The sequence below is a fragment of the Prinia subflava genome, chromosome 10 (assembly GCF_021018805.1).
Source record: "Prinia subflava isolate CZ2003 ecotype Zambia chromosome 10, Cam_Psub_1.2, whole genome shotgun sequence".
NCBI classification, from domain to species: domain Eukaryota; kingdom Metazoa; phylum Chordata; class Aves; order Passeriformes; family Cisticolidae; genus Prinia; species Prinia subflava.
This window is the reverse complement of record NC_086256.1, coordinates 6,540,717-6,553,573: the sequence shown is the minus strand read 5'-3', so window position 1 is coordinate 6,553,573 and position 12,857 is coordinate 6,540,717. Positions and strand designations below refer to the sequence as shown.

Below are 12,857 nucleotides of genomic sequence, written 5' to 3'. Positions count from 1 at the left end.
ATTATCTGTGCTTGTCATCACCCAACTACCGAAAGATGTGCTTGCGAATGTAAATGCTCGGATAGAAATTGAGTTTAATTTCCATCATTAGTCTTTGCTAAGTGCAAAAGTGAATATTATTTGCGTGATGTTCTTTGTGGTGATCAAGGAGCTTTGCAGTACGTATCCAATGCGGCTGCTGGAGGAGCCACGTTCTCCTCCAGCATTTCAGCACCAGGCTGGACCAGGACACTTGGGCTGAGTGCCTCTGTGGCCAGGGTGCTTAGGTGGTGTAGTAGTTTTAATAATGACAGTGTCACACTTCTCACCAGCTTGTTTGAGGTGAAATGAATGAAGTGGATCCAGCTCCAGGTTGAAGGTGGCTGCTGTGCGTTGTTAGGAAAGCACAGAGGACAGTAACTTGGTTGGTTTGACTTTTTAATACTCGGGCATAGTTTGTGTGTTTAGGCTCTCAGGACATTTCTCCCTGCTGATCTTCAATAGTGGCTGTTGTATTTCCAGTTGCCTTTTGACATCTAAGTGAAATGTCATTTGTGGGGCTTGGAGTCAGGACAGCTGGGGTGGTCTGGGTTCCTCCTGTCCACAGGCACCTGAACAGGGACTGAGCTTGGCAGGCTCCTGTTGGGTGCTTGGGCAGAGCTGTGTTTTAACCATGGGATTGTTATCCATGAGGTCTGCTCACCTTTTTAAGAGGAGTTTTGGTATGTTTTTAATTTCTTACTATTCAGGGTATGATCGTTAATTTACATTTATTCAGGAAGGTGTTTGGTTTGGCCTGTGGCATGCTGTTCTTCTGTAGTACAGAGATTAATAGTTTGTCTAGGATAAAACATAAGGATTTGTTAGCCTGACCTGTGATAGATACATACTTGATATTTTCTCCTTTATTGATGAATAATATATTCCTAATCTATAATCATGTTTTGGTCTTAGCATAGATTGTTTGAATTTAAGCATTACTGAGATATTTATCCCATGCAGTACTTTAAAACTTACACTCATTTAAGCCATTTTGTAGGTAGTTATTTTGTGAGACCATCAGAGTAAACCGATGCCTCTGCTTACTCAAAGGTGTTTTCTGATTATTTTGTTCCCAGAAGCTTCTTAAGTTTACATTTTTATCTGCTCAGTAGCTTTAAGATGGTGATGGCATAATATTTTCAGTAATTCATTATAGCTTTGTCTACGATAGGTATGTTACAGAAATAAGAATGCTTATGTTTTATGAGATGGTTTTTTCCATAAGCAGTGTTAGTGTGGTACAAAGCTGTAGACTAACAGGTGAATTGTGGAAAAGATGTAAATTTATTTTTTTATTACTAATCTGGTTATGTTTTAAGAGAAATATTGGTAGCTTGCAGCAGGCAAGCATTTCTGATGGTGGAGATAGGACTTAGCTGAACATCATCGTTTCTATTTTGGGGTCTGTCTCGCTTAGACCTGCAAGCTGCAGTATCCATAGAGATGCTGTTGCCAGCAGTTGAGATGTACACATGTTGATTAGCGTTTCCTAATTGCATTTAGCAGTGTGTCTTCATTAAGGTCCTGTTGAGGACAGAGTCTTAAAACATCTTGGTTGGAGCATGTGTTTTGCTAAGCCATCCATTCCTGCCTAATATAAGCCTCTCTTTGAAAAATATATGGGCAGCATTTTCAGAAGAGCTTAGGAGCTGAAATCCTATTGCAGTGAACTTTAATGAATATTAAATCGCTTAAGGGCTTCTAAAAATTGTAGCTTTTTGTTTCTAGAACTTCAGTAGAAATAACAGCAGTGGGGGGTTGGATGTTCCTAGGCTTCACGGAGAGCCCGCGCTGTCCTTGCTTTGCTTTGCCTTCTGGTAAGTAGATGTTTTTAGGTTTCAGCATGGCTCATAACACAGGTTTCACTGTCTAAACTCCAGGGTTGCAAATGATTTTAGATTATTTTCTTAAAGGGGGAAAAAAACCCCATAAAGTGGAATTGTGACAGGTCTACAGCAGCTGAAGACTTGCAGCTGTCTGCTTCTTACATGAACATGTACGTCCCCGTGGGAATCTGTGCGTCAGTACACAGTGCTACATACATATTCTCCAGTCAGTAATAGAATTCAGTTACAGATTAGCAATATATAACTCAGTAACAGAGTCAGTAAACCAAACAAGTAAGTAGTGATTAGGAAACAAAATAGAGCTAAAAATAAAATTCAGAAAGTAACCAGAAATATAAAAAGACTCTCAATTTCCTTTGCTTTCATTTCGATGTATTTTTAGGCTGCATGTCCTTTAGACTGAGAATCTAAAATGTTGATCTCTACCAAGCTCTCATTGTCTAATGTGTAGGCTTTTGAGAGACCCTCTTCAGTCTTTCAGTTTTCCTCATGTACTTCATGTTTTTGGTGGTATGTCTTTTTTATCACCCTGTTAACACAGATTGCAAATATGGTTTGTTAGTCTCTTTTCCAAGAGGGGCAGTGCAGTCCCTGGGAGACCTCTTGCCTTTGTGGTATCTAATAAACTGCAGCCCGTGGAGAAAGAGGATGGTTTCATGTGTCAATCAAAGAAAGATCTCTTTTTGCTGAGACTTATTTTTTTGGGCTCCTTTAGCCTTCATATACGTCTTGAGAGAACAAGTAGTAGCCTCAGTGAAAAAACAGGAGGGAATTAGAAGCAATCCGAATGATCAAATTACTGAAATAAAGCCCTTGTAAAATTTTAGGCACAGGGTTGCCTGGTATGAATTTGGCAGAAGCAGAAGTGTGATTGAAGAAGAAATAGATGTTCCTTCAGAATTGAAAGCCTGACAGTGTTGTCTTTATTTCAGCTCAAAAATAGAGCAGACTTTTGCGCAGAGGCGGCGGGTGACCCCCAGAGACGCGGGTGGGCAGGAGCCACTGATGGCCGTGTCCCAGGACAGAAGTAGGACACCTCCCTGCCACCAGCCTCTGTTGCAGTCTGTGGTCTGTGGGATACAAGTGTCTATAAGGGTTTTTACCTGTGCTGGTTGGGTAACCCATCTAATAGACAGGACACATCTGTTTTCCTCTTCAGTGTTTTCGGTGCTGGCTTTCTCCAAAGCGGTGTTTGAATGTTGTGAAATCAAGGCAGTGTTTTCCCATCTCTTCATGTATGAATTACGTTTAATGATAGGAGTTACCATAAACTCTGGTGAAACCATTCTAAATAAAGTAGTGGACAACGGGCTGGCATTCCAAAAGTCAGTTTATCTTAACAAAAAGGACAACCCTGATCCAGGGACAGAATGAAACTTCTTTGCCCATCACCTATTACACCACTTTCTTCCTCACCATTTCCCAGTTGCTGTGGACTTTAGTAAGATATTGGGAGAGCACTGAAGAATAGAGCCAAAAAACTGAGGTTTTCAACAGGCTTCGTTTCTTCTTAATCTTTGCAAGAGGTAAAGAAAAAGCTGGAAATAGTTGGAAGTAAAGCTCAGTAGAAATTCATAAAGAATCTCATGTTTTGTGAGTTGAGGTAATAGACAACACAGAACCATAACTATATTCTGCTTCTGGACAAACATTCATGTCCTTACAAATGTGCCACACTTCCCAGAAACTGCTGTGCATGGAGTGCTTGTCTGTGCACCTGCTCCCCAGTCCTGTGTGTTTCCTCTGAGCTTTGCAGAGTGCTGAGCTGTATGAATGATAATTGTAGTTCTCCTCCTCCAATTTCTTAGCCCCAGAGTACCTGCAGGAAGAGTAAGAGATTATGCAAAGTGTGTGATATGGTGCCTTTGTTCCTATCTTTAGTGTAGTTATTGGATGTGTAGTTCCAAGAGTGTTTTCCCCTATTGCTCAACCACTAGCTATTGGTGTTGAAATAGTTGCAGCTTATTTTGGTGTCTGCTTTTTTCCCCCCTAATCATTCCCTTTTGTTCTTAAAATCAAATGCAAGACTGTAGAGTCCATACTTTGTGGGAACAGAAGACATTTATCTGAAACTCTCAAAAAACCTCAAGTTTGGTGCATCATTATTTTATACTGGTTTTCTTTTCGGTAAGGTTGTTGGAGTTGCACCTTATCAGTGGGCCAGGTTTGAGGATAGGGTGGTGCATTATGAGGCTGTCACACCTTTCTTTGTAACTTCAGCAGTTTGCCTAGATCCTTTCATCTGGTTTGACTTTATTTCACTTCTGTTCAATCTGGAATAAAAGCCTGGTTTTTCCTTTCTGGTTTTTGTCACTGTGTTGGTAGAGCAGCAGTCCCTGCCTTAGTGCCTGTTTGTACAGCAAAACTTGGTGCTGCCATGGGTTGTGTCCTTCAGGCACTGCTGTGATAACAAGTAATATTGCCAATAAGCCTTGCATTCATTTCACTGCAGATTGGGGACAGAATATTTTGGTTTAGCATATTCATGCAAAAGCCTATAATGGACGGGTTCAGGATAAATTTAGCTATTAAAGAAAATAATTTTCTCCTTTATTTGAACTGAGGCTTGAATCTTAAAATGAACGCGTTTGTTGTCTTCTCCATTTGGATCATTTGTGTGCTCTGTGCAATTATTGTGGCACCCATAAACGTGGATTTGCTGAAAATGTTTGAACGCCATTTCAACCTGAGTGCAGCACACTCTGAAAGCAAGTTAAGATGCCTTTATCTGTGCCATGAGAGCCAGAGATGGCTAGTTTTCTGAGCCAAGACTTTCAGCTATATCTATATTTAAAATATTAAATATGACTTTTACTCCAAGGAAGGTGAAGATGTAGCATGTAGAAGTGCATATGAGTGAGGAAGATGTCAAAATACATAGGGTTAGATAATGATTTGTTTCTGGGGTATTGGATTTGCCTCCAGGCAGATAGACTTAAAAAGCTTCATTTTCCTGCTTTATTTCATGTTCATGATGTATTTATTAGGTAAATAATAGCAAAGTCTAGTTGTGCAGTACATAAGCTTTAATGAAAATGTAATTGACAGTGAAACTTGACAGTTGTTACAGTTAAGAGAATCTGTAGTGGAGCTGCACACAGAGCATCATTTGCTGCTCCTGAGGTCACTTTAGAGAGAAGCCCACGTGTGGTTCAGGTGCACCTTCTTCTTGCTCTGGCTGTAGTTGAGGTTTTGAACCAAGCAAGGCTTAAAATGACTTTATGTTCTTTTCCTTTAACGCTCCTATGCGAAGGTGGCATGATGTGTCCTGAACATTTTGTGATCCGGTGTCTCACTCTGCAAAAATGTGCTAAATCCTCATGGAGCAAGTAGCAGTGGGTGCATTTTAAACTGGGAATGGGGTTCCTGGGCTGGAACGGGACTGAGGGACCTGGATGTGTTTGTGTGTTCTGCTCCATGCCCACGGACCAACCTCCTGCTTTTGGCATGGCTATTCATGGCCCAGCAGATGGCAAGGCTGTGGATGGATTGGTCAGGCAATGTAAATGGGGTTTTTCTCACCTGCAGAAAAGTTCTAGGGGAACAGAGGCTTGTACTGTGCTGACTTCCATTCAAAAGAGCAGATACGCAGGGAGTTAAAGCCTGGTGTTCATTGTATGAGGGAAACCTTTGTGAATCTACATTTATTTTCTTTGAGAGGTTTTGTTTGTTCTTTTGTCATCGTTTTTCATGAGATGGCTGTGGGACCTCTGCCATGGCACCATTTGTTTTCACTTGTAAAAGCAAACAACTTGCAATGCTAATTAAAGAGCTTTTTTTGATAAAGTAAGAGCTTTGCATTATTTATCTAAACTCTTTTTTATGGGAGAATGTTCCGAGTTTGTTCATTAATGAACACTTAGAAATAATATAAAATTAGACCTCATTAATTCTTCATGAGGTGTAATTTGCCATGATCATTTTTCTTGGCATTTAGGTGCTGTGAACAGTTCATTATTCATAGTGAACTTTTTTGACTTCTGAGTCCTCAAAATGGATTTATCTGCATGAATTAAAGGTTCAGAATTTTTTCAGATTTTAAATTTTAGGAAAACATTGTTTGTGGTATGTTTAAAAACATTTCTTTTTAGTGCCTATAAATAACACTTATTCTGAAGATTCTTAATTGGGACCTTTTTTGGTACATACCAAATCAGTTTCTGTTTCTAGTGGAATATGGTCAGTGGAGTACACATAATTCAGACAGCAAGAATAGGTGCTGATTGTTTGCTGAATACAAGCTCCTTTCAGTGTGCACATGTGAGTGTACAGCCTCAGTTCAACATGCAGGCCTTCTTTTAGACTGCTGAGAACAAATTTTGTAAATATAAAAGATGTTGTAAATATAAAAAATGTATATTTACATTTATCGAGCCATTGGCTATTGCTTATGCATGCAATAGGGAGATAAGGCTTAGTCTGTGGGTAGTTTTCCAAATGATTCATTAACTGTGCTTTGTAATGGTAGATGGATGTCACACATTTACTGTAATAAGTGAAGATTAGTGTCAGTTACTCCAGCTTGTAATAGTTTGTAATTGTAATAGTTGTGTTTATACATACAGGTATTTTCTGCGTTATTGTTGGAGCTAATATTTTAGCAGGAATAAATTGAAATTAATTGAAAAAACAATGAAGATGTGACAGAAGTATTTCTGAAACATTAGTAATGTAGGAATTGCTCTAATGGGTGTTTGTGGCAGATACTCTGTGGGAGTGGTTTATACCAAGCCTTTTGGTAAGCAGTGTTTTGTAAAATACTGGCAAAGCTTATGTTGTCTTCCCCAAAGCATTTATTGTGAAATCTGTCAAACTAAAATAATTCATACTTTGCTGATACATTACCATAGTGAGAAAAGTAGTACGCCAGGAAATCGCCATTTTTAAAAGCAGCAGTCTGATGAGATACATGCACAATTTTAAACATGTAACTTATAAATCAGTGTTGAAATTCTATCACAGATAGTATTTGTCAGTGTTAGAATATTCAGATTATTAGTGGCTGAATGATCAAAGGTCTGTTAGCAATAACTGCAGTTTATTCTTCTTCAAAGATGCTATTACCCTATATAGAGAGTATCATATTACAGCATTGGGAGTTTGGCAAGTTATTGCCCACAAAAAAATAAAATGCTTTTCTGTAGCCTGTGAATGTCATCACACATGGCATTTGCACTGTAATATTTCAGGACCGGTAGTAGCTGCCTAAATTGGGTCAGAGGAGGTCTACAAAAAGATGTTTCTTGGATCACAGATATTGCTAATTTTACTTGCTTATGGAGATTTAAGAATACATTCAGGGGTAACAGTCTATTTTGTTTTTTAAAAAATTAACATTGTGGTTAAGTCACTCTCGAATTTTCAGCATTTGTTATGCCTTTATCCAGATAAGCCCTCGATGAGTTAGGCAGACTTTAAGCCTTCTTTGGTATTTTGGTAGAATTCAATTGCAGCCCAATACTTCCCTGTATTTAAAAAAGTTATTGCCAGTAATTAAAACACAGTAAGTTAACTGTATGCCCTGGAAACTGGAATATTGATTTTAAGAATGTTCATATTGTGACACAGGCATTGAATTAAAAATTTAAATCTTACTGTTGTGGATAAAGAAAAAAAAATACAGCGACTGTCATGTTGAAATCTATTTGAATAAATAATGTTCCTCTTATGTAATGTGCTGACTGATGTGGAATCAACAGCTACTTAATATTAAAAACAGCACTTGACAATAAACATCCCAGTGCATGCACGCTGAACTCTGCCCGGGGTTTGAGCTTCAGGCATGTCAGGGACAGGGCTGAGTGTCTGGGAAGGAGAGCCAGGGCTTCCCTTGTTGTTACCATTGCTAATGTCTTTACTCATGGCACCAGTCAGCATGCACACCTAAAGTAAGTGTTATTCATTTGTGCATGTGAGAACTTCGAATGCAAGCTCTGCTAGAAAATTGCTTCTGCACAGAAGTCTGTAAATGGGGGCTTAAATTAGGCAGTAAAAAAAAAATCAGAAATCCTTTATCAGAAATGCTTTTAATAATTCTTCAACATTTCTCTCTATCCATTATCTCTTTTTAAAGATGTATATAGCAAATGGGTTTTCAGTAACCTATGACTTGGCAATAATTTGAAGGCCAAATAAGTGCCTTGGTTTTCCTTTCCACTATTTAAAAAATCAGGAAAACCTAATTGGAGTTGAGAGTAACTAGGAAGAAAACCTGGCACCTGGTGCAGAATTAGTTTATGCCAAGATACTTTGAAGTATATGAGGAAATGTACTTGTTCAGGAACAGATTTTTACTGAGCAGCTTACTCTTAATGTTCTGAATGTGTTAAAAGTCTTGGGTTGAATTCTGTTCCTTTCCTTGGTGGGGAAGGTATGTATGCTGAGAATTTAACTAAAAAGCGTTTGCAAAATGCCTAAGTAGGACACCAACCAGTTTGGAATTTTGTTTTCTTTCACAGATTTTAAAAGATCCGGGGTTATTGTCTACCGCGGGGAACTATAGATAGCTTTTGAGTCTGTTGCTAATAATAGCTGATGTACCTTCCTCGGTGTGTTGTGCTGAAAGTGAAACCAGGGGTCTGGTGTTCCTGCCAGCTCCAGAGGGGCAGGATCAGACCCTACAGCTGCAGCTTATCCTGCGGGGTTTTGTGTTTGCAAGAATATGGTCCGGTGATGTAAAGGCACACGGGAGGCTGCTGTTAACCATGTCAGCCGCTTCACTCATCCTCTGACACTGCGTTAGCGTCGGAACTGGGATTTTTCCCCCCATTTCAGTGGAGTGGATGTGGATGCAGGCTGTAGGAGCAGGCTGTGCTGAGCTGGAGCGCGGCCGCCTTGGGGTGCGAGCCCCGGCCCCGCAGCGGCTGCTGGCGGAGCCCGCGTCCGCCGAGGGGTCGCGGAGGTGCGGAGATCAAAGGATGATCTTCCAGCTGGAATCCCGAGCTAAACAGATTTAGCAGCATCTGAAGCGTTTAAGTAGTACGTGTGAGTAAATACATGGATGGAATTAGATTGGAGAGGGGAAGGAATTATGGCCGATGCCGGGTAGAAGGGGGAATCTTGAAGGAAGAGCGTGTGGGGCTGGCACAGCTTGGCCAAGGATGCCAGCAGTACTTGGTGCCACGTGGCTGGTAAAATTGGCAGGGGGATTCTGGTTTGGATGTGCCCATGTCTTTCAAGAAGTGACTATTTTTGTGCGGTTTATTTTCAAAATGATTCTGCTGTGTGGTTTTAAGGCATTTCTGTTAAGCACAATGTGGCAAGGCTTCTTCTTATTTAAAAGCTGTTAAACCAAGTAGCTATTCCTGGGCTTGATAATAAAAATAATGGTAATTCAAAACTTATTTCCATTGATAAAAAAGAGGGTTATTTCCTAAATGAGGCATTAAACTAACACTGAAGCATTTCAATTAAAAAAAAAAGACATGACCAGAATATAACCTATTTAGACTATGAGCCACCCTCACGCAGTTGATTTTAGAACAGACACCCATTTTTTGGGGGGGTGTGTGTGTGTCCCCATCCTCCTGAATTACAGACCTAAATTGTCACAACATGCACCTCCCTGAATTTAAAAAAGAAACCAAATTAAGCCTTGAGTAATTATAATAATTACAGGATCGGAAGAATACCGGGTTCAGAGTGTGTGGTGCCTTAGCCCTCTGCTCTCCCGTGTTTGTCCCTGGGCAGTGGAATCTCCTGCCTGGGGCACCAGTTTGCATCATTGACTCTCTGGTGGAGGGAGGCTGAGCCCATCCGAGGGGTGACCGAGTGAAGCTGCACATCAGGAGCTTCACAGCAGGCAGCAAAAGCCACCATTTGCCTTGCTTTAATTGATCCAGATTTGAGACTAAGATGATGCCCTTCCTGTGGCAGCAGTGGGGACAAATTATATGGGAAAAGCTTGAAGTAGCCAGGTTTTTCTGCTTCCTTTGTCTGCCTGTGCAGTTTTGGGATGCAAACTTGTGTTCTGCAGATAAACATGCAGGCAGTTTTTACTCATGTGATGGATGGCACTGGTGACAATGGGGCTGCTGTCCTGCAACACACTTCCCTAAGCTGGATTCTTATTTGTCATTGTTTAGAAAGGTCTTTTTCAGTCTCTTCTGTGAAAACTGGAGTTTTCAAAATAGATGTGGTTGTTATAATTCCAGCCTTCACCTGTGTCTGATAAGCCTTTCTTTGATTAAACCTTTTTGATTCTAGTAAATACCTGAAGACCTTTGTATCTGTGAAGATTGCAAATCCAGGGCTTTATTATTTAAAGGTGTCAGTTCATTAGTGAAAAAATACAGGTGGAGAATATAGGTCAGCACTGGAACCAGTAAATGGTATGTCTTGGGACAGCAAGTTTATTAATTGAAGGCAAGCTGAGTGACAACACGGTGCAGATTGACTGTGCCTGGTTAATGTTGTTGTCATTGCACTCTGTGATACAGTTATTAAATAGGTAAAATATTTTACCTTTTCATATAGAGCCATACACTTACTTCATCTGATTTAATGGAACTATAATTTTAATTATGATTATTACCTTAAATTATAATTAAATTTATGTGGTTTAAATTTACATTTGTGAAAATGGCTGCGTGATGAAAGCAGAAATCAGCTTTGCATTAACAAAAAAAGAAGGTTTTTTTAACTGCATCTTAGTATATGCTCACAGCCAAAGACTAGCATGACCTACTTTGCAACAATAACAGAGGAATCAAGCCGGGTTTTTTTGTTGAAGTATCTAAATTGGCCATGAATGCTACCTACTCATTCGTTTGTGAGTATCTTTAAAAATAGCTATTGTATCTATGAAACTTAAGGGTGGTTTTTTTTCCCCTTTCTCTTTTTTTGCTGTAGATAATTAGCACCATGGAGCCTCAGGTGTCGAATGGCCCTACTTCCAATACAACCAATGGACCCTCCAGCAACAGTAGAAACTGCCCTTCCCCCATGCAGACAGGGGCTGCTACAGATGACAGCAAAACCAACCTCATAGTCAACTATTTACCCCAGAACATGACCCAGGAGGAGTTCAGGAGTCTCTTCGGGAGCATTGGTGAAATCGAATCCTGCAAGCTCGTGAGAGACAAAATCACAGGTAAGCGCTTTGTGCTGTGGGTTTTGCCTGCGTTAGGGTCAGCTTCTGTTTGGGGTCAGCAGAAAACCTTGGTGCTTGTGTTGCAAGTGCTAGCACGGGAAATGCAGCAGATGCAGTGCTGAACTTGAGGGGCAGCCTTTAGTTTTCAGTGCTGCACAGTGGATCTAGAGCAGCTGAGATGCCCCTTGTCTCTGAGTCTGCAGATCTGGGGGAGAGGTCTGAACGTTGCCAGTCTGCGTGTGAGTTACACACTGCAGCTTCTTGCAGGAGAGCTTAGCCAGTGGCCTTGCTTTCCTGTTCATTCTCATTTTTATTTTTCATGGATTTGTCCAAATAGCTTGGGCCAGCTGACAGTTCATAATTCTGACTCTGCCTTTTGAGCTTTACCACACCCTCAGTAAATTTCTGCCTGTTTAAGGACACCATAAGGTGAGGTGGCTCTGCATGTCCACCACAGCTTACTGACCACGGTGTTCTGCAACAGCAGTGGGCTGTTGGTGAGACACGCTGCTCTGGATTTCATTCAGACACCTGTGGATAATAGTTAATTAACTCTGGTCCCCAAAAACATCTTAGTTTGCAGGGATCCTTTTTCGTATGAAGTTGCACCCGTTGGTAGATGCCATCAGAATAAAAGCCTCCCATGGCAGATGCTGCCTCAACGAGGAGAGGTGTCTGCACTGTCACTAGAGAAGGTGTGGATGGGTGCAGATGCACCTGGCCTGATCCACATCCTTGCTGCTGCAGCCAGGAACCCACTGGTGCACAAGATGGGATGAACCATCAGCTTTTATAGCTTGCTTTATAGGTTAGCTTTATAGGTTGTGTGTCTACTCGCACCGTAGGTGGGAGCAGCTGAAATTGCACTGCTGTTCAGTGCATCACCAGTGCTGTTATGTTTAGCACAGAGAGCAGCAGCCTTGGGAGGGAAAGGGCTCCAGAAAAGGAGTCAGCTCCCCTCAGAGGCTCTCCTGGCAGCTTGGGTGTGTGCTCTGTGGGAAGAGGCACCATGGGAAGATGAGGAATTAAAATGCAAATCTTCATACCTGCTTCCATAACATCCTGGCAGCCATTATCCTGGCAGCATTAGGATGATCTGCTTAGTGCTCTTCAACATGCAATGCTTCTTTTTTTATTTACTCCCTGACACACAGCAATGCTCTGGTTGAACACAAGGCACATAACAAATGGCAGTAGCTGCAGGGCAGCTTGAGTCCTCACAAGTGTAGTCCAGCAGAGCTTTCTTTAGCACGTTGACCATGATGTATCTATTGCAATAAATCTTCTGATTTGGACACAGCTTCGGGTGTTCTAAGAAGAAGATTGAGAAATGGAATTTAATTCTGTTTACTTTTTTTGTACAGACCTTTGTTTTTCTTCTAGTGTGAAAATAATCTGAAAAATTTAACTGCAGGTTAGTTCAGTTATTTCAGGCAGAAGTGAAACCCTCATCTACAGGAGTCTAGGGTGCATAGCTTGAATTTTGATCTTGTTTCATGAGCTTTTACATCTTACTCTATCCCTCAAATTCATAGTGATGTTCTTACAATATATTTTCAAGACTTTAGATATTTGGTGTTGTTTTCATAGGGGATGGATTGCCTTTGGAGAAAGAGCCATTACTTCATCAGCTAGGAGCAGTACTTTTTGTTTCATTCCATCTCCAGGCTTTTGTCTTTCTGTTTGAAGCTGTGAAAAATTTGCTGTATGATCTGCTGACATATTCTTGGGTAGTTTTTTGCCTATGCTTTTTCTTTCCATACAAAGTGCATAAATCTTTGATCACTAAAATACTTTAAAGGAACCATTCTTTTAAAAAAACTTACACAGATGTCTTGAAGACATCACCCCTACATGTTTTTTAAGTGGCAATACAAGCAAAAAAGAGCCAAATTTGT

At 40.6% G+C, this 12,857-nt stretch overlaps 1 protein-coding gene across 4 annotated transcripts in view; it reads left to right on the top strand.

Annotated features, from left to right (window-relative positions):
- The window catches only part of ELAVL4 (ELAV like RNA binding protein 4), a 61,730-nt gene that overhangs the window by 8,486 nt on the left and 40,387 nt on the right, over positions 1–12,857 (top strand). For all 4 annotated transcript variants that reach the window (XM_063407110.1, XM_063407109.1, XM_063407111.1 and 1 more), the window contains exon 2: positions 10,719–10,959. In XM_063407110.1, the coding sequence (XP_063263180.1) occupies positions 10,719–10,959 (241 nt within the window). The remainder of the gene's footprint in view (positions 1–10,718; positions 10,960–12,857) is intronic.